The sequence below is a fragment of the Daktulosphaira vitifoliae genome, unplaced genomic scaffold (genome assembly GCF_025091365.1).
Source record: "Daktulosphaira vitifoliae isolate Bord-2020 unplaced genomic scaffold, ASM2509136v1 Scaffold_1, whole genome shotgun sequence".
Taxonomy (NCBI): domain Eukaryota; kingdom Metazoa; phylum Arthropoda; class Insecta; order Hemiptera; family Phylloxeridae; genus Daktulosphaira; species Daktulosphaira vitifoliae.
Window position 1 is genome coordinate 71638729 of NW_026099572.1, and position 26374 is coordinate 71665102.

General features: G+C 28.2%; 3 protein-coding genes across 11 annotated transcripts in view; 2 read left to right on the forward strand and 1 right to left on the reverse strand.

Moving 5' to 3' along the window:
- Window positions 1–26374, reverse strand: part of LOC126907638 (uncharacterized) — a 180856-nt gene that overhangs the window by 70647 nt on the left and 83835 nt on the right. The gene's annotated exons all lie outside the window — the stretch shown is intronic.
- LOC126907711 (uncharacterized) lies at window positions 158–25096 on the forward strand. The gene is made up of 3 exons (XM_050689205.1): window positions 158–290; window positions 357–411; window positions 22652–25096. Exons 1-3 carry the CDS (start codon window positions 285–287, stop codon window positions 24724–24726), a joined length of 2136 nt encoding a protein of 711 aa, XP_050545162.1. The 5' UTR covers window positions 158–284; the 3' UTR covers window positions 24727–25096.
- On the forward strand, window positions 3847–5020 carry LOC126907794 (uncharacterized). The gene is made up of 2 exons (XM_050689397.1): window positions 3847–4528; window positions 4592–5020. Exons 1-2 carry the CDS (start codon window positions 4342–4344, stop codon window positions 4900–4902), a joined length of 498 nt encoding a protein of 165 aa, XP_050545354.1. The 5' UTR covers window positions 3847–4341; the 3' UTR covers window positions 4903–5020.

Here is a 26374-nt window from a genome sequence, read left to right on the forward strand (position 1 = left end):
ATTTGTAATTATAATTCGCCTTTTTTATTAAATCAAGTGTTCATACTAATACTGATTTAACTATTGTTTCTTACACGAGTATGAATAGTTTGACTAAAAATAATAATTTTATAAACTTTAATATTTTCTTAAAATACTCCTTTTATATTTAAAAATATAGAAGTAGAAATAAATTATGTTAGTAGTTGATTTTACATTAGTATTATATTAGTGAATATATTCTAAAGTAGTTAAAAAATCGTCAATAGTTATTCAATATTTAACACTGAACAATAAGAATAAAAATGATGGTGAGTAATACACATTATCTGAGATGCTCATTTGAAATCATAAAAATTATATTAATTATATTCTAGAATTGGCAATTGATATCTCCATTGTTGATAATATCCTGTGTAATATTTAACGAAGGTAAATTCTATTTTATATTATTTTTACAATTTTCGTATGTATACAATTTATACACATTATATGCGTTAGTCTATGCAATTTTTATTTTCTATAGTTTGAATATTTGTATGTAAAATTTATGAATTTGTTTTATAATTTAAAACTATGAACATTTAGGAACAAATTTTAAAATAGATTGAGAAAATTATTAATGACGTCAATCATTATTTATTTTAATTTATTTAATAATGTATATTTGTTTAATAATTTATTTAACTTTACTATAACGTATTTTTTTGATACTGTTTGCTAAATACTTTATTTACTGACGTCTTATTTCACAAAGCAATGAAAAAAACAGAGTTAACTATTTATGGGTATTGTTTTGTTTAAAATATTTATACATTTAAAAAAAAAAAAATTAATTATTTTTATGTGAAAAGCTAATTTCACGATCATATCAATATATTTTTGTCTGTTATTTAAGTAATAATATACTTGGTATTACACAGTAATTTATTTTAAGTCATTATAAAATAGCTATTAGCTTCGATTCGAATGATATTAATTTTATTAAAATGTGTTTTTTTTTGTGTATGTGTTTGTTGCCAATTTTTCTCAGCTCTCACTGGACCGATTTCATTCAACCATACATCAAAAGATCTCTTAAAAATTACCCTTAAAAATTGAAAAAAATTTCCCTCATTCCCCGTAAATGGAAGAAATGTCCAAAAAATTACAATTTTAATAATCACTAAAAAAAAAACTTTTGACACTTTTTTTCTTTAAACTACCATATCTTTTTAAAAAATTAACAAATCAACAACAATTTTATTTATATTGAAACTTTAGATATTTCCCTTTTATTTGATATCATTTTTTTGAAAATCTAACACAACTTTTTCACAAAAAATTAACTTTTTAAACTTAACTTTGGAAAATGTTCCGGAAATACTGACACTTTTATATATATCCTAAATTAAAGCTTTATTATGAAAAAAAAATGTCGGACTTTATTTTGTTTAATTTCTACGCGTAAATAACTGCCATACTTATAAACCTGCTATTTTTGTGTTAGAATTTTCAATATTATGTTTTTAACTTTAAATTACTATAACTTTTTGAAAAATGTATGGATTAATACAATATTTTTTTCATAAATACTTTATGTTTATTTCTTTCATTTGATGTAATTTTTTTTAAAAATTGGACCATTTTCCTTTAACAATAGTGGGTTTAAATTCTTAAAAATATGAGTAAAAAGTAAAACTTTTTCAATTTAACTTTTGAAAATGTTCCAGAAATAATCCTGTTGGGTTCGGAAAACAGGTTAATACATAATGAATATGATAACAGTGTTTTAAAAACTATTAATCTAAGTTATATTTTAAGTCACCCCCCCTATAAGGTAATGAGTAAATATATATATATATATATATTAGAGTATTTCTATATAAATATATTCGTGTAAAAATCACCATGATAGAAAACATTATATATTAATATTATTTATCTCTTAACAAGTACACTTAGTCAAATTAAAAATTATTATTTAAACAAAATGTGGTTTAATATGAAAAATTATATACAACAAAATGTAATATGTGATCAGTAAGAATAAGTAGCATTAATATTTTTATATATCAAATATTATCTAGTATATAAAAAAAATTACTAACGGAGAAACTTTAGTAACGGTATCGTTTACTATTAGGATTTTGACGGAAGTTTTGGTATTTACATAATACTATAGGTTATTATTCCATGTTAACGAATATTTTAAATTTTAACTAAAAAACGTATATTTTGTTTAAAAGCTATAAGTTTTACACGGTTTATGTGTAATATTATTCAAACATGACTCACACCCGTTGAAAAAAAAAATTAACACTTTTATAAACCGAATTGAATCTGGTTTTTACCAGTTAATACAAGTTTTCCTATTTGTAACAAATGGGATTTGCCCTCAATTGAGATTTTTAATATCTCTATAGAGTTCGTTATTTATAAATACTCTTCTTGGGAGGTTCAAATAGAGAATTGACCGAATCGTATTTGGTTTTTACCGGTTAATACAAGTGTTCACATTTTTAATATAATGAGTTTACCCCCTATAGGGATTTTTGAATATCTCTATACGGGGTTCTTTATTTATTTATTTATGAATAAAATTCTTAGAGGGTTAAAAAAATCATCAGTATCGAATCGGGGGTTTTAACCTGTTAAAAACATTTATGTGATGGTCGTTTGTATTTGTGTGTGTTTTAAACCCTACTTAAATTTTTTTTAAATATATAATAATTTCATTGGTTAAGTGATTGAGTTAGAATCTCTCTATGAGCTATAAAATAGAGTAAATTACTTGATTACTCGATATAAGTTCTACAGTATAACACCGTCAACATCGAGTCAGCAAAATAAACATGTTTATATCTTACAAAAACTCTTCTAACATAGACTATCCAGTCCCATACATAAGAAAAAATGACTTCGGAAAAACACTGAATAGATGGCCAAAATACACACCACTAAATCCAGGATAACTATTGAACGTTACATTATTCAACATTTCTTTTAGAGAAGTAAGTTTATTCAAATTGGATTTTATTTTATTACACTACAAATTAAAGCACATATTGTTACACTTTGGAGACATATATGCGTTAATGAAGGGTTTATTAATCATCTATTTGGATACATGAGACAATTGCTGTCTAATGTTTTATCAACTGTACCAATTAAATCCGAATGTGTGTTAATAAATGAGGATCCAAATGTTGTTACATCAAAAGCGTTCTATAGAACAGAAAATATTATAATACTTCAATCAAGATTTGTTAAAGACTCGTGAATTTTACTAACTGCGTGAAACGTACATAAACTTCATGAACTAGAATTTGTTATTCATGAAGCTGTTGTACAAAAACTATCATATGGACAAAAAGTTATTAAATCACAAGTCTAAACTATAATTAGTTACTTTTCATAGCAAAAAATAAAGGAATTATCAGAAAATTCAATAAAAAAATTTATTCGTGATCATGAAAAATTTCAGTCATATAAATATAAATGTCAACGAACCAGATTTCATGCAGCAAATAATGATGCAAGAAGATGACTATATAACAAAAGAAGTTTACAAAAATAAAATAAAAATTAAACGTTAGTATTTGAAATATAATATATTTTAAACACTGATGTTTATATATATACATGGGCGCAAAAAAATGGGGGCAATGGGGGCAACTACCCCCACGGGAAAAATTCTATGAGGGCATAACCTTCACGGACAGTTTCCTAGAATTTATACTCCTGTGACTAAAATCTTTACCTTCCTCTGTATTTGTAGTTGTGCTCAGCCCCCACGGTTCAAAATTTGTTCCATCGCCACTTTATATATATATATATTTTTTTAAATTATTGATGTATTATACCGATAATTTTTTTAACAGACTTATGATGTAAATGACGGACCAATGGAGTACGACTTTAAATATGTGAATTATTACACGAGTTCTACAATTAAATATGATACTTTCAAAAAACATTTTCAAAATAACAGCTATTCAATAACATCTCACAAACGAAAACTTTCTCTATCCTGTGTATAAGATCGATTTTTCATAAATTAATCTTTGATTAATTTTACTTTATTTTCTTATAATACGTATATTAGTGTGTCCCTTATTTTGAAAATTCTTCGGGCTCACCCCCCAAATTTGTGTGTGTACATATAAAAAGTGACTACAAAAAATTTCAGGCCGATCAGATAAGTTTAACTCGTGCCGACTTGGGGTTGAAAATCGGCCAAAAGGGGCCGATTTTATTATTCGATTTTATTGAAAAGCCTGGTTTAACTGTACTGAACCGTCCAAAGCTCCGAATAACCACTTAAATTTGATCAAAAAATTAAAGTTAAATGAAAAAGAACAACTGTTAATTCCGAAAGCAATGTTAAACAAAATTTGTAATCATTTATGGTACTTAACAGAGGAAACAGCTGCTCTAACATTTTTTGACGATTCCATTTCAACCGAAATAAAAAAATTAAAGGTTGTATTCCTTAATAATGAGTCAATAATAAACCCTAGCAAACGTTTTATTCTTTCATTGAGTGATATTGACAAATCATTTTCAGGTATAATAATTTTTGATATCTTTATTTTTTAATGACTATTGAATAATTGATATATTTTTTTAGAAAAAACTGCAGCTTCTTTTTTGTCAAAAAGCAGTATGAAATTTTTTAAACGATTCGATATCAATACTAATTTTTTAAATTTGGATCCAAGTAATTGGAATACTGATAATTTTTATTTACACGGAAAAGAAATTGTATGTTCACTTAAAGTAGTAAATGACTCTGCAGAGAGAGTGGTTAAGCTAATGGAAGATTTTCATGAAAGTTTAACTATAAACGATGAAAAAGCTGAGTTACTTTTACGCTGTGTCCAAGAGCACAGAATATTATATCCTAATTGCCACAAAGAACCATTAAAACATAGTTTTTAATGTATATTTTTTTTATAATTTGTGAATTATTTTAAATATAACATTTTGTATTTTATGTAGTAATTTTTTTTTTATTGATACAATAATATTAAAAAGTAAGTATAATTATGGGATTAAGTCAAACAAATACATCACATTACAATATAAATGAAATATATTTAAATTAAGCAATACAATTCATATATATTTCAGCTATAGCAATAAAACGATCCGTTCAATGAAATTTGTACTTATGACTTTTATTTCGTAAAATTTAATTTTAAACAATTTTTGTATGAAATATTAGGTCGTATCACATATGGTTCATGATATATGATGAAATATTTGTAAATATGCTAATTTCGGCAATTTTACGAAATATTATGTATTTTGACATTTTTCTAGAAAACTAATGGATCTAAAAGAAAAACTGTTAGGACTTAGTTTATACAAAACAATTAGTTCTACAATTTAATTTTTATATTTATTTCTGTGAGAGCGTTAATTTACGAGTTCATTGCTAAAAACTAAAAAAGTACCCCTTTTGGCCGATTTTCAACCCCAAGTCGGCACGGGTTAAACTTATCTGATCGGCCTGAAATTTTTTGTAGTCACTTTTTATATGTATACACACAAATTTGGGGGGTGAGCCCGAAGAATTTCCAAAATTTTCAAAATAAGGGACACCCTAATGTATATACATAACTAATATTCAAATATATATATTATTCAAAAATAGAGTTATTTATTTATTTAATTTTTCTTTATAGTATATGTTCTACTATGCGTTTGTACATTGTAAAATATTTTAATTATCTTACAATATAATAGCGTTATTTTTATTTTTTAATAATAAATGATACAACAATTTATTCTAAAAAAATTTTTTTTATTATTATTTAAAAAAAAAATACATACATATACAATGATAGTAATAAAATTATTTATAATTTTCTAACATCACCCGTAAACGAGTTATATAGGTGATTATTTTATCATGGATTACCAAACAATAAGCAGTAGTCTTCTCTGGAACATAATTGGAAAATTCGAATTCTATCCAAAAAAGATTATTTTAAGATCATCTTGCAAGTTTGATATTGATATCACTAAATTTTATAAGAATTTTAAAAATGGCAGTGTTAAGATTATAATGCATTCAGGACATTTTGAAATTATATTTACAGTAAATTGATAAAAAAAGGTCAACATTTCGTTAAAATCATTTTTTGTTTTGCATATTTATTGTAATAAATCATTTAAATATAAATCATAGTAATCATTTCTATATAACTCTTAGTGTTGAAAAAGATTCTATAATTAAAATATTCAGAACTTAATTAATTTTTTAATTATTTAAATTAACCATAAATATCTAGGCTAAAATGAAATTCAACAACATAATAGTGGACGAAATTACATGTAAAACTAGGATAGATCGATTAGGCCATAGCTAGGCCTAATATTTAGGATAACAATCGTAAAACGACGTGGTGGAGATACCACAGGAATAATATCACAACATTTTTAAACGTAAATTATGATAATGTAAGAATTTTATATGAAACAAATAATAATTATTTATAATAATTGTTCAGGCATTAGTGTACAAAATGTATATGTAAATAATCTTTGTTATCGTAATATTCTCTCGCGCCTCTCATTGTAAAATTTTCCCTTCCCTTCTCGTGTGTTTGTCATCTGTTATTGTAAATAGTTAATTTTAAGTGTTTGTGTTTTTCTGTTTATCGTTTTATCGGCAACTATTGCTTTTATAATTATTATGCGTATGATAAATTGTTTGTCATTACTTTACTTTCTTTTTTTCGTTGATATTCGGCAACTGAAGCCATCTGGTTCTTTTTTTTTATTGTACAACATAAATTTACTTTTATTTGTTTTCTTACTTGTAAATGCAATTTAATTATTGTAATAATAAAATTTTTTTTAATCAAAACCAAAAGTATTAAATTCTTATTGGTGAACAGAAAAGTGTTGATCTTTAGGCGAAATAATCGCCTTCATCCGACAGGTAATTAACCACATTAATGTATAACATTAATAGTTATTTGTCAAATTAATTAAACTTAAAGTTAAAGTATAAACATTTTATGGTCCTTCATACACGGATTAAAAAAGAAAAACGGTGACCTTATTATATTATTTATGGTTCACTAAAATTACTGTTAATTCTGGTTTGTTTTCTTATTCTATTTTATAGAATATTTTATTTCTTATTCTATTATTTTATTATTATTATTATTATTATTATTATTATTTTGTTTTGTTCTTTGGTTCTGATTTACAGTTGATATTTTTTCTTTAAATTACTTTTGTTAAGTGTGAAAATAACTTAATATATTTTAAATCTACATTGGTTGATACTGTAGTTATCTCTACGTTCTAGTTCCCCGAGATCGTTTATACATCCTTTTCGTCGAACTACAGTGTCATACACATTTATCTTCTCTTTGAAAACAAAATATAGTTTTATTTATCACTTTGTTTTAATATGTCACCACCCGTTTTTGTTGCATATGTTGATGCAAAAGCTCGTGTCGTTCGTGCAATAAACCGAGTCACTACATTCGTTCATGCCATGATTGAGTTTAATAATGATAGGTTAAGTGTCGAAAAACGGGCCAAAGTTAAAAATATGTTGACTGAATTGAATAGTATTCGTAAATGTGTCGAAAATGATATTCAGTTAATGGAAACTGCAGTTAGTAATGGAACAGCGCCGAATGATGTCACTGATTGTTCGGCGAGCAATTCATTAATTGATAGTTTCGACTCGTTGTATTATGATCTCGCTGCGTTTGCTGATATAAATCAAATGTCGCTGTCACAAAAAAAGACATAGTTATGTCGGAAAGTGTCAACTTGACTCAATCAATAGACGCTACTAACCCTTATTTACACAATCTTCACTATCCAAAACGAAAATTCCCTACCTTTTCCGGTGTTATGAAAGAGTGGCAGAACTTTGAGCAACTTTTTACGTCAATCTTGTCACATACTCCTCAGATGTCTGATGTTGAAAGATTTGAAATTTTAAAAACTTCTCTTGAAGGTGAAGCTCATACATTAATTGCTCACCTTTCCTTAACAGTTGCAAATTATCATAGTGCTTGGGACATATTACGGGCCAGATACGGAAATAAACGCGACTTAGCTCGTATCCATTTTGAACCTCTTCTAGCTCCATATGTAGTAAAGGTTAACGATGCTACTTCAATAAAAAATTTGTTAAATTGTATTCTAGAGCACACAGCTGCGTTAGATAATTTAGATTTTGTCACACGACAATGGAGTCCTATACTTATCCATATATTTGAAAAACACCTCGATCGTGATTTGCGTGCTCGATGGGAGATGACTGTTGGAGAAAAACATAATCCAAAAATAAATGAATTTGTAGACTTTCTACGTCGTCAAATTAGAACTGCTGATATTCATTCGAATTCTTTTTCAACATTACAACTATATAGTCAGCAAAAACAATTTAATAAACAAAATCAATTTTCGAATGTAAAATACCGGTCTCAATCTTCGTCAAAAGTGCTAGCTACAACAACTACTCGGTTACTAGATTTTCGCTGTATACTGTGTAAGCAATCTCATTTGATTCGGAAGTGTCCTCAATTCATTAATAAAACAGCCCAAGAACGTTTTCAAATAGCAAAATCTCACCATCTTTGTATTAATTGTCTCGGTCTGGGTCATTCTTCTGTGTCATGTTCCTCTAAAAACAAATGTCAGACATGTAATCGATCTCACCATACACTGCTGCATTTCGGGTCTTCGTCTTCTCCGACCACTAAAGCAGATGGTGAAGAACAAAGTACTTCGTCGTTAGTTGTTAGAGGTCAACCACAGCGAATAATATTATTGTCCACTGTACTTTTGGATGTGTTGGCTGCAAATGGCAATCGGAAAACTTTCAGAGCCCTATTAGATAGTGGCTCGCAAGCAAGTTTTATGACTGAACATTGTGTCAATTTGTTAATGTTAAAAAAGTGTCCCTCAAGTGTTAAAATTACTACGTTTGCAAACCAGACTTCGGCGACTGTTCGGGGAAAATCAAATGTTACATTGGTACCTCGTGATAGTCAGTCACTATCTTTGTGTATAGAAGCTTTGATTGTTGCTCATATAACAGGAACTACTCCACAAACTTCTTTAATACATGGGAATTGGCCACACTTGAAAAACCTATCACTGGCTGATCCATTATACAATGTTCCTGGTTCAATTGATTTGTTACTTGGGGCAGACATCTTACCTGAAATATTTCTTGATGGAAAAATGTCTGGTAAACCAGGTCAACCAATTGCTATGGAAACTATTTTTGGATGGACTTTAATGGGACCAGTTGAACAGTGTAATAAATTAGAAATTACTTCATTAAATATTACTGTTTCGGAGACCCTGGATACTACTTTAAAAAAGTTCTGGGACTTAGAAGAAATACCATTTACTCGCCATTTAAGTCCTGATGATAAAATGGCTGAACAAATTTATCAAAAGACTACTACTCGTATCAAAGGTGGACGGTTTATGGTAACTATCCCATTTAGAACTCTTCGACCTATCTTAGGAGATTCAAAATCTATGGCTATACGTCGGTTTAAATTTTTAGAAGCTCGATTGAATAACAATCAGACTCTTCGTGATCAATATGTAGACTTCATGAAAGATTATCTAACTACTGGTCATATGGAACTTGTACCTTTAACAGAAATTGCAAATGCGCACACATACTATATTCCTCATCATTGTGTACTTCGACCTGATAGTAAGACAACCAAATTGCGTGTTGTATTTAATGCTTCAGCACGTACAAGTGCTGGCTTGTCTTTAAATGAATCTATGTATACTGGGCCTAAGCTTCAACCTGATATACAAGCTATTTTTTTACGTGCACGGATTTAGAAATACTTGTTTATCACAGACGTAAAACAGATGTACCGTCAAATATTAATACAACCGACTGATCGAGACTACTTAAGAATTTTTTGGCGTTTTTCACAAAATGACCCCATTAGTGAATATCGATTGTGTACAGTCACGTATGGGACATCCGCAGCTCCTTTCCAAGCATTGCGTACCATTCATGAGTTAGCAAATGTTGATGGCAAGTTATACCCACAGGCAGCTGAAATAATGTTGAATGATACGTTTGTGGATGACATAATTACTGGAGCTAATTCAGAAAAGGAAGCTTTAGATTATCAAGCACAACTTATAAAATTGTGTTCCCTGGCCCATTTTGAACTACGAAAATGGGCAAGTAATAGTAGTCAAATCCTTCAAGCCGTCTCTGAAAATGCAAGAGCAATATCACCATCCCTGTTATTTAATAAAAGTGAACAGTCTGATCTTAAAGTACTTGGCTTAAGATGGAATTCAAAAGATGATAGTTTTTCATTCATTACTCAAACTTCATCAACCAAGCTGACTAAACGCTCAATCCTGTCAGACATAGCACGAGTTTTTGACCCTTTAGGACTGCTTTCACCTGTAACTTTCTTGACAACACACATGATGCAGTTACTTTGGACTGCAGGCATTGACTGGGATGACGCTGTTCCCACAGAAATTGAAAATATGTGGATGCGTTACCAAGCTGAATTGAAATTAATTGAAAGTATTGCAATTCCTCAACGAGTAACGCTTGATGAAGTCATTTCTTCCCAACTTCATGCTTTTTCTGATAGCTCAGAAAAGGGATATGCTGCTGCTGTATATCTTCGAGTTCAAACATCTACTCGTATTTGTTGTCAATTACTGATTGGAAAATCAAAAATAACGCCACTTAAAAAGTATACGATTCCTCGCTTGGAATTATGTGGTGCATTACTTGCTGCGAAACTACTTCGCTTTGTTGTTGAGACTATAACGGATCGACTCAAATTCAACCGTCTCTTTGCGTGGACAGACTCTACCACTGTTTTGGCTTGGCTGAAATCTTCGCCTCATCGTTGGCAAACTTTTGTCGCAAATCGTACCAGCCAGATCCAAGACCTTACACCACCATCTATTTGGAATTACGTTCCCACTCAACAAAATCCTGTAGATTGTGCTTCTCGTGGGCTATACCCAGAAGAGCTTGTCAAGCATCCATTGTGGTGGTCAGGTCCTTTATTTTTAAAGAGTTCTCCAAAAAATTGGCCATCATCTCCAATTGCTACTTATAAATCAGACAACTATAATTGCAACATCGAGGAAAGAACTCAAACCGTTCTAGTGGTGAATGTCGTTACGTCGATCACTGAACTCTTAAACCGATTTTCGTCTTTTGACAAGATTCTTCGCATTGTTGCTTATTGTCATCGATTTTCAAAGGTCCGTCGTAGTCTATTGACGCCTTTTCCAATTAATATTTCTGCGAATGAATTGTCTACATCCCTGTTGTCATTAGTCTATTATGTTCAACGAGAGTCGTATGCCACCGACATCACATGTTTGTCAAATGGACGTCGTTGTTCTAAGAACCTGCGGCGTTTGGACCCTTTCGTTGACGAACATGGGTTTGTAAGAGTAGGGGGTCGTTTAAGGCAAAGATGCCCTTTTCTCAAAAACATCCACTTCTGTTACCCTGTCAGCATCGATTCACCAACTTATTGATAGATTCTTATCACAAACGTTTACAGCATCCAGGATCTATTGCGTTGCAAGCGTCTTTGCAAAAGGAGTACTGGATCCAATCTGCTCGAAAAGCAATACGATCACGCTTAAGATTATGTGTTGCCTGTTTTCGAACGAAACCACGTTGCCTACAACCGAAAATGGCCGATTTGCCTCAGTATCGAGTTCAACAAATAAAACCCTTTACAATAAGCGGAGTCGATTACGCTGGGCCAATCTCTCTCAAATCAGCGCGTGGGCGACGAAGTCCTGATACATCTGCCTATATTTGTTTATTTATATGTATGGCCACAAAGGCAATACATTTGGAATTGAGTTCTGATTTGTCGACGGAAAAATTTTTAATGGCGTTCACGCGATTTGAGTCTCGACGAGGACCAATTCAGGAAATTCACATTGGACTTGGTTCCAATTTTATGGGGGCCTCTCGTCTATTAAATAAGTGTCTCTCGCCACTACATACATTGACGACCTTAAACGATTTCCAAAATACTGTTCACGAACACCTTTCAAAACAAAATATCACTTGGCATTTTAATCCTCCTGCTTCGCCACACTTCGGTGGACTATGGGAATCAGGTGTAAAATCCACCAAAGCCCTCTTTTTTGAGNCAAAGCCCTCATTCATCGGTCAATTGGAACCCACAAATTAACAAATGAAGAATTTATCACTCTACTCACGCAGATTGAGGCAACGTTAAATTCACGTCCGCTTTGTGCTCTTAGTAATGATCCAAATGATCTCGATGCCTTAACGCCTAGTCACTTTCTCACGTTGGAGCCTTCAACTACGTTACCCGAACCGTCTTTAGAAAACGTTCCGCTGTCAAAACTGCAACGGTGGCGTTTGATTTTGGATATACATAGACATTTTTGGTCTCGTTGGAAAAATGAGTACCTCTCTAGTCTCCAACTAAGAAACAAATGGACTGACAATAATGATCAACTACAGATTAATGATCTTGTATTAATTAAAGAAGCAACTCATCCTCTACATTGGAAGATGGGTCGTGTTCGTCTGCTGCATCCAGGTTCCGATGGAGTAACCCGTGTTGCAACGGTAGAAACAGCTACCAGCCGCTTTCTAAGACCGTTAGTGAAACTCTGCCCATTACCTACCTCTTGAAGGGATTCCTTCAAGGTGGGCGGTGATGTTCATGCATTAGTGTACAAAATGTATATGTAAATAATCTTTGTTATCGTAATATTCTCTCGCGCCTCTCATTGTAAAATTTTCCCTTCCCTTCTCGTGTGTTTGTCATCTGTTATTGTAAATAGTTAATTTTAAGTGTTTGTGTTTTTCTGTTTATCGTTTTATCGGCAACTATTGCTTTTATAATTATTATGCGTATGATAAATTGTTTGTCATTACTTTACTTTCTTTTTTTCGTTGATATTCGGCAACTGAAGCCATCTGGTTCTTTTTTTTTATTGTACAACATAAATTTACTTTTATTTGTTTTCTTACTTGTAAATGCAATTTAATTATTGTAATAATAAAATTTTTTTTAATCAAAACCAAAAGTATTAAATTCTTATTGGTGAACAGAAAAGTGTTGATCTTTAGGCGAAATAATCGCCTTCATCCGACAGGTAATTAACCACATTAATGTATAACATTAATAGTAATTTGTCAAATTAATTAAACTTAAAGTTAAAGTATAAACAATAATAATAATAATAATAATCATAATAATACTGTGGCCTCTTAGTTAGAAATTAATAAAAGTGTAAAATTGAAATTGAAAAAAGATTTCAAATTAGATTTATTTAGTGAGGGATCACAATGAATTCAGAAAATAAACAAAAAAAAAGAAAATATTTTTTTAATAAGTTTTCCAAGGAATTTCACCCATTTACGGACAACAAGAGAAATTTTTGAGGGTAATGAATTAGACTAGATATATTTCATGATCTTTTGATGAATATTTTAGTAAAATATAGTATAAAAGTATTTATCATTAAAAAATAAAGTTGATTCATGAATTTTTTAAAAAGTTATAGCAACATAATGTTAAAAAAAAAACCATCACAGGGGGGTTGTGGCACAGTGGTGACGTGGCATAGTTGGATCAAGTATAATGATATCTGACAATGACTAAAATCACTATAAAAAAGAAATGCTTCGATGCAAATCTTTAGATAGTGTTCCTTATTAATATCCTGATTAAGATATAGTATGTCGAATGAAAAAGGGTATTATTAAAAAATATTATTTCTCATAAAAAAATTGTGTTGATCCATACACTTTTCAATATGTTATAGCATTATTAAGTTAAAAATATAAAAAATAATTATTTTACAAAAATCGTAATTTTTTATTAACTTTGATGTCTATTTTCACCACGAAGACAAGTCCAGAGGTCAAATTTTTATTTTTTCAAATTAAAGTATATTAAATTAGCTTTATATAAGGTTTTATATAAACCTTTATAAGGTTTAAAAGGCTTTATAAAAGTGTCAGTCTTTCCGGAACATTTTCAAAAGTTAATTTTTTGTAAAAATGTTACCATTTTGAAACCCTTTCTGTGGGCTGTAAAAGGGTCAAATGTTCACAAAAATATATAAAATGATAGGTAAATATCTAAGGTATCTATAAAAAAAAAAATTACATTGATTCGGTCATTTTTAAAAAAGTTATGGCAATTTTAAGTAAAAAAAATTGAAAAAAGTAAAAAATTAGCGTTTTTTAAATTTGTAATTTTGGGGGAATTTTCCCCGTTTACGGAAAACGAGGGAATTTTTTTCAATTTTTGAGGGTAATGTCTTTGACTAGATACGATTTGTGATCTTTTGACATATTGTTCATCAAATTCGGTCCAGCGAGAGCTGAATTGAGCGTTCACAGACACAAAAAAAAAAAATAAAAAAAAAAAACACATCATAGTAAAATTAATACCTTCTCAGCTTCGCATCGAATTTAAAACGCAACATAGTAAAATTAATACCTTTTCAGTTTCCTATCAAAGCCAAATGAAAGTTTGAATTGATTTTTCAAAATGTTGAATATCAAAAATAGTAAATTATTATCATGACATTAATGTGTAAATAAAATATAATAATCTTCACAACGCTAAAAATGGTTATTTTTTTTATTAAAAAATTATTTGTATTCTATTAATGTGAAAGAATTTTCTCTATTAGTTGTAATTACTTTTATAAAACTAAATTTTTCTAAAAAGGTTGGGTGCAAGTCAATATTCCGCAATCTTTTCTTCTTATTAACAAATTATTTCAATTTACACAAAAAATAGTTTAAAGCAATTGATTTAATATAAATTAATAAAATTATCTACATAATTTAATGTAAAATTATTAAAATATTAACATTTATCTTTAATATATGTAACTGTTTAATAAAAACTTAAATTATATAATATTTACTTTAATACACAAATATTTTAGATATTTCATACAATAAATTAATTTTTAAATAGTTAAATATAGCTAACTTATTTTAATATTTTACATAAAAAACACATTTATTGAATTTATATAAATTTTTTATTAAATATACATTTTTCTACAAAATATATCAATTTCAACATTCATAAACAAATATTTTAAACAAGTATTTTACAGTAGTACTATTTTCTTAGTTTTAAACAAATATTAAAAAAATAATTGGACATTTATAAAATATTTAAAAAAATAATGTGTTTAAAGTATTAATTAATAATTAATGAGCAAGATTTATTTATTCGCTTAGCAACCAAATTTAAAAAAAAGATAACTTGACACTATCATCATTATTGTTTAACTATCATTAAAATAACCATTATTTTTGTAACGGGAAGATAGAGTACATTTGAAAATTGGTGTTAAATTGATAATCTAATGAGATAAATTATGTTGAACTATGCATAAATTATTATTTTGATCTGAATAGTTCATTATAATGAATTACAATATTTAATGTAAAGAAACTTGTTACAATGAAGCCCGAATTATATTTATAGAATAATTTTTTAGGGTAAAACTATTATTTTGTTAAATAAATTTAAACATTTTTATGTTCTATTAATATTATTAATTCTATTAATTTAATTATTCTAAAGTTTCACTAATTGATGAATACCTAATCAACAATCAAAGCTGGGCAAGTTAGTCACTTTTCAAACTAGTTTAAGTTAAGTAACTTTAAAATAAGTAAGTTCGAATAGAAGTTAGGTTTTGAAATTTCATAAACTTCTAAGTTAGTAAGCTAGAAATTGAAAATAGTAATTTAAGTTTGAGTAAAAGTTAGAAATTACTTTTTTCATAGTTTAAAACATAAATTTAAAACTTTTAAATTAGAAATATTATAAGTAACAACAGAAATACTAATTTCTATTTTGAAGAAAGCCTTGTGTAAAAAAGACATGCTGCAAGATGCATACTGACTTAAATGTTTAAAATAAAGAAAAAAATATATCAAAGAACCACACACTTCATACTAATTGTGTACTAATACATGTACTAATTAGGTACCAAGTAAAAAAATGTTTACAGACCGAGTACTAGGTAAATGCAGGGCAGCAGAATTTTACAATTTAATGTAATTTTAAATAACATTAATGAAATAAAAAAAAGGTAGCACAGTGGGATCGCGGCACAGTGTGAGCGTGGCATAGTTGGAATAAGTATAATTGATATCTGACAGTGATTAAAATCACTATCATAAGAAACGCTTCGATGCAAATCTATAAATAGTGTTTAATTTTAAGAAATTGGTGGATTGTTGAAAAGCAAAATTCTAACTCAAAAAGAAATGAGTTTTACTGAATCGGCAAACGTTCGCCACATTCGTTTTTTGAAAAAATTGGCAATTAAGGCTGATTCAAATGTTAAAACTAATTTTTTCGACTTTAAAGAAAAAAAATTGAAATAAGTTTAACATTATATAATATTTCAATTAGATTTATACAATATTCATGAAAATCAGTGAACCCCCTTATATGGTATTTTAAAATAAATTAAAATACAATACCAGGAATTTTAGCATAAAAATAGCATGTTTTTAACTAAGGCAACCATTTGCACATAGAAGATAAGTCGTCAGGACAATTTTTTTTTTTTTGAACTTATAGTACATAACATTAGCTTTATTTTAACATATGTCTGAAGCTCAGAGTATTTCCGGAACATTTTTAAAACTTAAGTTTTTTAGTAATTAATTCTATAGATAAGTTTAGAGTTTTATATGAAAAAAATAATTTATTAATATGTTAATATTAATTCGTTGAATAGATTGAAAAATTTACTCATCGTATCAATCAATTAAAACTTTCAGACCCAACTTTCCATTTTTAGCTAAAATGGCTCAAAAACAATTTTTTAATAATGTGTAATTCTAGGATACGTTGAAAATTATTTCAAATAATTTTATTTTCAAATTTAAACTTTGACTTTTGCATTATCTTTGGCTTTGTTGCTTACATTATTTAGCATCATTCAGTAATGAAATAAGTGTTTTTACTATAAGTTTATGATTGCAAAAAAAAAAAAATGGTATTGTTAAGATTAGTATGCAGTCCGGAAATTTTATAATTACTATTGACAGTATATTTACGAGAAAACTCAATATTTCGTTAAAATCACTATTTTTTTTTGCATTTTTATCATAATAAATAATTTCAATAGAAATCATAGTAATCATTTCTATATAATTCTTGGTTAATCTAAAATTGAAATATTCAGAACTTAATTAATTTTAATGATATGCTTTAACTAAAAAAAACCAATTAAAAAGTTGTTAAAAAAATCTAATCAGTTTTGCGTATTATAAAAATTAATTATAATTGTAAAAATCAATTATATAATAAGGTAACCAAAAATCATTTAAACAGTAACATTTTACTAAATAATTTTGAATATTATAGATTGATAGTATACCATAGTCAAGAAATTAATAAAAACAAAGTAAAATTATTTATTTTATAGTTGGCACATACTATCATATCATACATACTTCGAAAATATATACTTTAAAAACATTAAACATTAACACGTTGATGGACAAAATATATAACTGTTATGACATGTTGTATTTAAATATGCAACTATCTTTTTGTTCTTAACTTATAGTTATAATTGTTCAATATTAACGCAAATTTAATTAATAAAGATATAATCAAACAAAGTAAAACATATAAAATAATGATACACTTAAAACAGGATAAATAAATAATACACAAAATGAAAACTTTATGTCACAAACGTACCACGCGGAAAGAGATTACCTTCGGTAATCCCGAGGTCTTCTCTCCTTTTCAATTCATTCCATTGCGTTTTATATAATAAAATATTTTCTTTTTCTTTTTATAAGATTCATATAGTAATCATTTTCAAAAATATTTATAAATATTTACTTCTTGGTCTAGTAACAATAATTCGGGGAGTTACAATTAATCTAAACATTACAAAAGTGTTTTACTTCTAGGTTTACAAATAATAGACTATATTATATTTTTGTAACAATAAATCAAGAAATTCATAGTTAAACCAAACATTACAAAAATGGTTTGTTTTCAGTTTTACAAAATAATGACCTATATTACAGACAGTAATATTACAATGTGACGTCTGGGGTCACTTTTAAATATTACTGCTATAACAGTAGTATAAAAACTATTCTAAAAATGTCATTACTGATACAGAAGTAATATTTTCAATGATTTCTTATGAAAAAGGAAGTTTTTCTGACCCCATGCATCTCATAAACCCAGTGGGCACTCTATTTTTGCCTAAATTATGCATACACTTCATTGTATATAGGATTTCCCATGTTTTTCAGTTAATAAGTAACAGTTCTAATGTTAAACACTTATTTCTTTATTATTATTTTTCCTTTTTTTTTAAATAACACAACACAAATATAATTGTATAACAGACAACAATATTATTTACATGATTAGTATGTTCGCGTTCGCCACTGTTGTAAAACAAAAATAAGAAAAGGGAAGGTATGATATTNCCACGGAGTATATATAGTGCGTTTATTTCAATATGAATTCGTGTCAAGAAAAAATTGTAGAACAATTTTTAGATGAGGATTATGAATCTAATTTTTTCAACTATTGATGATTCTAATGATGAACCTTATTAGTATCCTCACGGTATTGACGTTCCACAAGATTCTCCCAGAAGTTCACATGATCCATTTATTCACGGTTCATCAGGTTCGTTGGCGCCTCAAAGACAAAATGTAGATTTATCTGATGATGATTTGTCAACTGAGGTAAGCAGTTCTATTGATGAAAGTGACAACAATAGTGACGATTTTGATGATTGGGTTGATGACTTCCAACCTATTATTGATTTTCAATTTGATTCAACCTCTTTTGGCATTAAAATAAATATACCACAATCTGCTAAAGATTCTCCTATTGAAATATTTAATATACTTTGGCCTGATGATATATTTGAAATTATAGTAAATTCTACGAATAATTATGGTCAAAATCTTACACTTAAAAATCGACCTCATTAAAAATTCTGGAACGTCTTCATTCAAAAATACTAATAAAGAAAAAAAGTAAATTTTTGGGTTTATTTTTAATTTTTTGGATCTGCCAAGTTTTCTGTACTGCAAGATCCATTTTCAAATAATCCTTTGTACCATTTTCCAATCTCTAAAAAAAATTTTTCAGGAAGGCGGTTTGAGCAACTCCTAAATAGCTTTTAAATACATTACATAAGCTTAAATTTTACATATGTTTTAAAAATGCAGTGTTTCCGGATCATTTTCAAAAGTTATTATGAAAAAGTTCTACTTTTTATACGTGTTTTTCAAGTTTTGTACAAGGGGAAATTGCCCGATTTAAAAAAAAAAATATGTCGGATGAAAGGGGTATATATAATGTATTTAGAAACAAAAATTTGTGTTGGTACATACATTTTTCAAAAAGTTATCCTTTTGTAATTTAAGCTAATTTAAATTTTAAAGTCACTTTTTGCCACTTAAAAGAAGCAAAAATATTTAAATAATTTTAACTTTATTTTAACTTATTCTACATTTTAATTAATATCATTTAAATTTATATAATATACATGAACATCATGTAGTTAACTTGTAAGGTATATTAAAATAAACTAAAATACAATACCAAGAATTTTAACACAAAAATAGCATATTTTTTAATATGGTAGCCATTTTCATTATGAAGACGATCTATATTTCAAATTTTTTTTTTTTATTGTGTAGTATATTACATAAGATTTAATTTAATATATATATAAAAGTGTCAATATTTCCAGAATATTTTCGAAAATTAAGTTGAAAAAATTTAATTTAAGTGCAAAAATTGCTTTGTTAAATACCCCCCTGTGGGCAGGTCAAGTGTTAGATTTTCAAAAAAATTATATTTATTAAAAGGGAAATATCTAAGACTTCAATATAAAAAAAACATTTATGTTGATTCGTTCATTTTTCAAATGTTATGGCAGTTTTAATTACCAAAATAACATTAATTTTCTACACGAAAACTACATTTTTTGTCCAATTTTGACGGTTATTTGCACATAGAAGATAGGTCGTCGTTTCAGCGTACCGAATGGTGTCCGGAGTGGCGGCGGGTATCCTGTCTTCACTGCCGCACGACGACATGCTCGCCGAGGAATGCACCGCCGGCCATTAGATCCGCCTAGAACGCTGCCCTCAAACCCGAGAACCGACTGGTACTCGGCGGACGACACTCTCCAGTAGTGTACTCGCCTCTCGACGACGAGAGGCGAGTGGACCAGGTACCTTATTGGAACCGATCGGCTGGACATGTAGGTGAACCGGACTCACAGTGAACTGACATATTGTCTCACCCAAGTGATGTCCGGGCACGGCTGCTTTAACGAGTACTTACATCGTATTCGCAAAGAAGTCGAGCCGACGTGCGACCACTGTTCGGATCACCCGGAAGCGCTCTGCCTCGTTCCCCGTAAATGGTGAACCTCCAAAAAAATTACAAATTTTAAAATCGCTAATTTTTTCAATTTTTTTTAATGAAAACTGCCATAACATTTTCAAAAATGATAAAATCAATATAATTTTTTTTTTATAAATGCCTAATGTCTTTACCTATCATTTGATATATTTTTTTTATAAATTTGAGCCTTTTCCTGCCCACAGGAGGGGATTCAAAATGACAACTTTTTCACAAAAAATTAATATTTGAAAGTGTTCCGGAAAGACTAACACTTTTATATATATCTTAAATTAAAGCTAATGTAATATACTTTATAATTGAAAAAAAGAATTTCGGACTTTATTTTGTTTTCATGGTGAAAACAGACATCAAAGTTAATAAAAAAATTCTTTTTTATATTCTTTTCTTTAAAATGCTATAACTTTTTGAAAAATAAATGAATCATTATTTTTTTTTTAACATAATTACAATTTATATTTATATATTAAAATTATATATATATTTATTTATTCATATATTACACATATAAATCATAAAACTTTTAATCAGAATATAAATAATAAAATAGGAGATCATGTAGCTTTTGAACAATCCATTCATTTTTAAAAAATTAAACACTATCTACAGATTCGCATCGAAGCGTTTTTTATGATAGTGAATTTAATCACTGTCAGATATCATCTATACTATATCCAATTATGTCACATCCCCACTGTGTTCCAACTCCACTGAGCTGGTTTTTTTCATTTTATAGTGCATGATATAAGATTTAATTTGATATATGTTTAAAATACGCAGATATTACGGAACATTTTCAAAAATTAAGTTGAGTTTTGTAAAATAGTAGCTATTTTAAATCCACCCCTGTGAGCAGGTTAAGTGTCAAAAACATGATATAAATGACAAGATAATATCTAAGGTTTCAATTAAAAAAAAATTATGTTGATTTGTTCATTTTTGAAAAAATTATGGTAGTTTTAAGAAAAAAAAGTGAAAAAAATTACTGATTTATAACATTTTTTTTTTTTTTTTGAGAACTCCCCATTTACGGGAACGAGACAAATTTTTTCAATTTTTAAGGGTAATGTCTTAAACTAGATACGATTTGAGATCTTTTGACGTATCGTTCAGTGTAATCGGTTCAGTGAAAAATGAAAAAAAGTAGTGACAGACACAAAAAAATAAACACATAATGGTAAAATTAATACCTTTTCAGCTTCGCATCGAAGCTAAAACTCTAAAAAAAATTAATATGATAAGATGAATTTTTTTCTGATAATATACAATTTAATCAAGAATTTTTTTTTTTTTACTTAAGATAACAACTCTATTTTATTTTGTCCCAAATCAACCACTGTTTTACTATACATTAATATGAATGTCGAATTCTTCAATTCAGATTAATTAATTTATTAATCCGTTATTATTCATATTTTGTCTTTTAAATAAACTATAAATAAATGCTTACTTTAAATAAAATAAGAAATAGAAATATGTTTTTCTAACGAATGCACTTAAAATTTCATAATGAATTGTTTAATTGATAAGTATACAGATAAATATAGAAGCATCTTTTGAATTAATTTAAACAGAACTTATTAAGTTTCAACGCAGTAATTTCATTTTATGAAAAATACATAACTTTTCAATTAAACACACTTTTTAAACGCTGTATGGAACCATGTGACAGATCATTATTGACAAGCAACGATCTAATATAGTCATTTATTATTTGTTCAAGTTAGTAACAACTTTTTAACTGATAAAAGTCAAACAATTCTCAGTCATTACATTATATAGGTTTTTTTTTCAACAACCAACATAGAAATTTACCTATGCGTTTACTACAACATATCGCATTACTTAAAATTGGTAGCGCTTATCGATTTACGACCCATAACGTTCGAGTCTGTTACAAATTTTTGTTATAAACCCTTAAGTTTAGAGAGCCGAGGAGCGCTTATTATAAAATAAAATAAAATATTTTTCTTACAAAAAACTTTATTATTAGACTAAATTTAATAATGTAAAAAAAATAAAAATGCCATTTGAAGTTGATATAAGTTTAAAGCTAAGGGATGATAGTAGAAATTTTAATTTTCTTGTGAAACACCTCATCAAAGATCCATAATGAATAAAATAATAATTTACATTATTAAACATTTTATTTATAAACACTTTAATAAAGCAATGATTAATAAACAATTGTTCTCATACAGCGATTCAATATTCAGATGACGATGTAAAATGCCAATTTGAAAAAGATACGACTAAAAAACCTGCCGAAAATGATATTTTGGAATTATTAATAAATGCTCGTGAAAATGGATTGGAGTGGAACGAAGAAACAACAAAGGCTGCTGCTACTAACGGATATTTAGAAATCTTAAAATATTTACATATAAGTGGATGTCCGTGGGATGAAAGCACGACAGAAGCAGCTGCACAGTATGGTAATTTGGAATGTTTAAAATATGCTCATGAAAATGGATGCCCGTGGGATAAATTAAAAATTGTGAAATGTGCTATTAAAAATGATGATATAGATATTTTAAAATATGCTCACAAATATATACCCAAATTAAATATAGTTCTAACTACTATGGCTGCCTTTTTAGGTAATATAAAAATTTTAAAATACGCACATGAAAATAGATTTTTGTGGGATAAAAATACAACAGAAGCCGCTGCTTGTACCGGTAATTTAGATTGTTTAAAATATTCTCATGAAAATAAATGTCCATGGGATAAAAAAACAACAGAAGGGGCTGCTTCTTATGGTAAATTAGAATGTTTAAAATATGCCTATGAAAATGGATGTCCGTGGGATGAAACCATAACAGAAGTGGCTGCTTCTTATGGTCAATTAGAATGTTTAAAATATGCTCATGAAAATGGATGTCCGTGGAATGAAAGAACAACAGAAAGAGCTGCTGATAATGGACATTTAGAATGCTTAAAATATGCTCATGAAAATGGATGTTCGTGGAATGAAAAAACAACAGAAAGAGCTGCTGATAATGGACATTTAGAATGCTTAAAATATGCTCATGAAAATGGCTGTGAATGGAATCAATTCAATATTTTGATGAGTGCTATTCAAATAGGTAATCTAGAAATGTTTAAATATGCTCATGAAAATATATGCGAATTGAATAAAGTCATTATTACTATGGCCGCCTTAAAAGGTGATGTAGAAATTTTAAAATATTTACATAAAAATAAATATCCCATGGATGAAAGTATAACAGAAGGAGCTGCTTCTAGTGGTAAATTAGAATGTTTAAAATATGCTCATGATAATGGATGTCCATGGAATGAAAGGACAACAGAAGCAGCTGCTTCTCATGGACATTTAGAATGTTTAAAATATGCTCACAAAAATGAATGTCCATGGGATAAAAGCACGACTCATGCAGCTGCAAAATATGGTAATTTAGAATGCTTAAAATATGCTCATGAAAATGGCTGTGAATGGAATCAATTCTATATTGTGTTACGTGCTATTAAAAAAGGTAATATGGAAATGTTAAAATATGCTCATAAAAATTTATGCGTATTGAATAAAGATGCAACTATAATGTCTGTTATAAAAGGTAATCTAGAAATTTTAAAATATTTACATATAAATGAATGTCCGTGGGATGAAAGCACAACAAAAGCAGCTGCTTCTTATGATAAAGTAGAATGTTTAAAATATGCTCATGAAAATGGTTGTCCGTGGGATGAAGCCACAACTAAAGTTGCTGCAGCAAATGGCTCTTTAGACTGCTTGAAATATGCTCATGAAAAACGATGTCATTGGGACAAAGATACGATAGCTGCTGCAGCTGTACATGGTAATTTAGATTGTTTAAAATACGCCCGTACTCATGGATGTGATTGGGTTGAAGGTACAATGAGATTGGCTGCAGCGAATGGACATTTAGACTGCATTAAATATGCCCATGAAAATGGTTGTGAATGGGACGAAGGCACAACAAGGGAAGCTGCTGCTAGTGGTTGTATAGAATGTTTGGTATATGCACATAAAAATGGATGTAAATGGGATAAAGGGACAATGGGTGGAGCTGCTGCAAATGGTCACTTAGACTGCCTAAAATATAGTCATTTAAATGGGGGTGTGTGGGACGAAGGGACAACAAGACTTGCTGCTGCAAATGGTCAATTTTATTGCATAAAATTTGCTCATGAAAATGATTGTCCATGGAGTATAGATACTATTTATGAAGCCACTCAAAATGGTTATATAAGTATAATCAACTATGCTACCGAAAATGGCTGTCTGAATTAATATTCTAATGAATTATAATTATTTTTATTTTACTAATTTAATTTGGCTATTATTACATTACATTTACAATAAACTAATTTGAATTTTGATGTATATCTGAGAAGGTATTTTAGGACATATTAATTTCTTAAGAAATACTATTTTTAGAACTATTATCAAAATCTAATATTTTCTCAGTTATAAGAATATTTCTTCAAGAATAACGTCGTTGACCTTTGATTAAAAAAAAAAAATTGAAAATCGGACATTAAATAATTTTTTTAGCATTGGCTAATTTTTAATGTTCTAATTATATAATAATATTGATTTAATATAGAGAACACTGTGTATTTTTTTGTATATTTTTAAGTAAAACATGAAACTCTCAATTATATAAAATTTCATCATTGAATTGCTTTAAATACTTAATATTAGTAAAAGTAAAGTGTAACCGGAATATACATTATTTAATTGATAATTATGTTATAATAGAATTAGATTAAAAGTTAATATTAATTCACAGAGTTTCAATATATCCAACCTTTGATTATTTTCAATTTGTTGACTTACAACTCTTCTAAACTTTTGTTTGATAAATGTGATTTATAAAGAATATTTGTCTAAATATATTGTTCAAAAGAAAAATTGGTAAATTAAATTAAATATACAATATATACAAATTCATTATAGTATGTTACAATGTTTGTGATGTGTTTCACAAAAAATAATGTAATGTCGTATAAAATTAAGATACTAACCGGAATAATTCTCAGAACAATAAATACACATAGAAAGAGTTACTGATCAAACAAGCAATTTCTATGCCGTATTGAGGTTGATGTATGACCAAACAGAATTGTTTTTTAGTTGTTCATATATATTTCAATAAATATTATAGTTTGTATGGATTACTATTTAAACTTATCAGTCATATCTTAAATATATAAAAATCATATCTTTAAAACACAAATTTTAGAGTAAGATTGTTTTTAAATTACTCCAACCATTTTTGTATGTGTCCTGGAGTCCCACAAGGTGGTAAAATTGCCCCATTTTAACCCTCAAACAGTCTCGTGGGGGTCTAGCATACCCCCACATAAATAAAAACGGATGTATTATATTACATAAAAGGCGTACATAGATATAAATTTAGAAGATGGTTTTTATAGTAATATTGAATCGATTTTCATAAATAAATACCTTCGAAAAAAATTGTATGACTTAAAATATTCATCAAAATTGAAATGGATCATATTTACCTCCACACGACTTGTAACGTTATAATTTTTTTTGGACTTTTATTTTTTTCAAAATATCGTTTTATTGTAAATGCAATATTATAATCGATATAATATTTTGGAATTGGAATTATGTGGATCTGCCACCGACTGTACAATTAAATTTTAAAAATAAATAATCTATTGAGAATTTCCACTACTCGATGATATGGAACAAATAAGAACAAAACATGTAATAAATACATCGCGTCGCAATGTGGACGTTGAGACGTTATTTTTGGAAGAAAAATCAATTTTCAACAGATTTAGAATAATTGTATATACTCGTATCATAATAATTAAATGTATTGTAATATTAATAATTGCTGAATGGAATAGGTTAAGTAATTAAAAGATTTAGAAATTATTCGTAATATTATAGTATTTAATAT

Excerpts from the sequence above, each read along its gene's own strand:
- LOC126907711 (XM_050689205.1), top strand. Across the intron at positions 412-22,651 it reads CTGTGTAATATTTAACGAAG|CGATTCAATATTCAGATGAC; the intron begins GTAAATTCTATT and ends GTTCTCATACAG.
- LOC126907794 (XM_050689397.1), top strand. The coding sequence starts at position 4,342 with ATGTTAAACAAAATTTGTAATCATTTATGGTACTTAACAGAGGAAACA. Across the intron at positions 4,529-4,591 it reads TATTGACAAATCATTTTCAG|AAAAAACTGCAGCTTCTTTT; the intron begins GTATAATAATTT and ends ATATTTTTTTAG.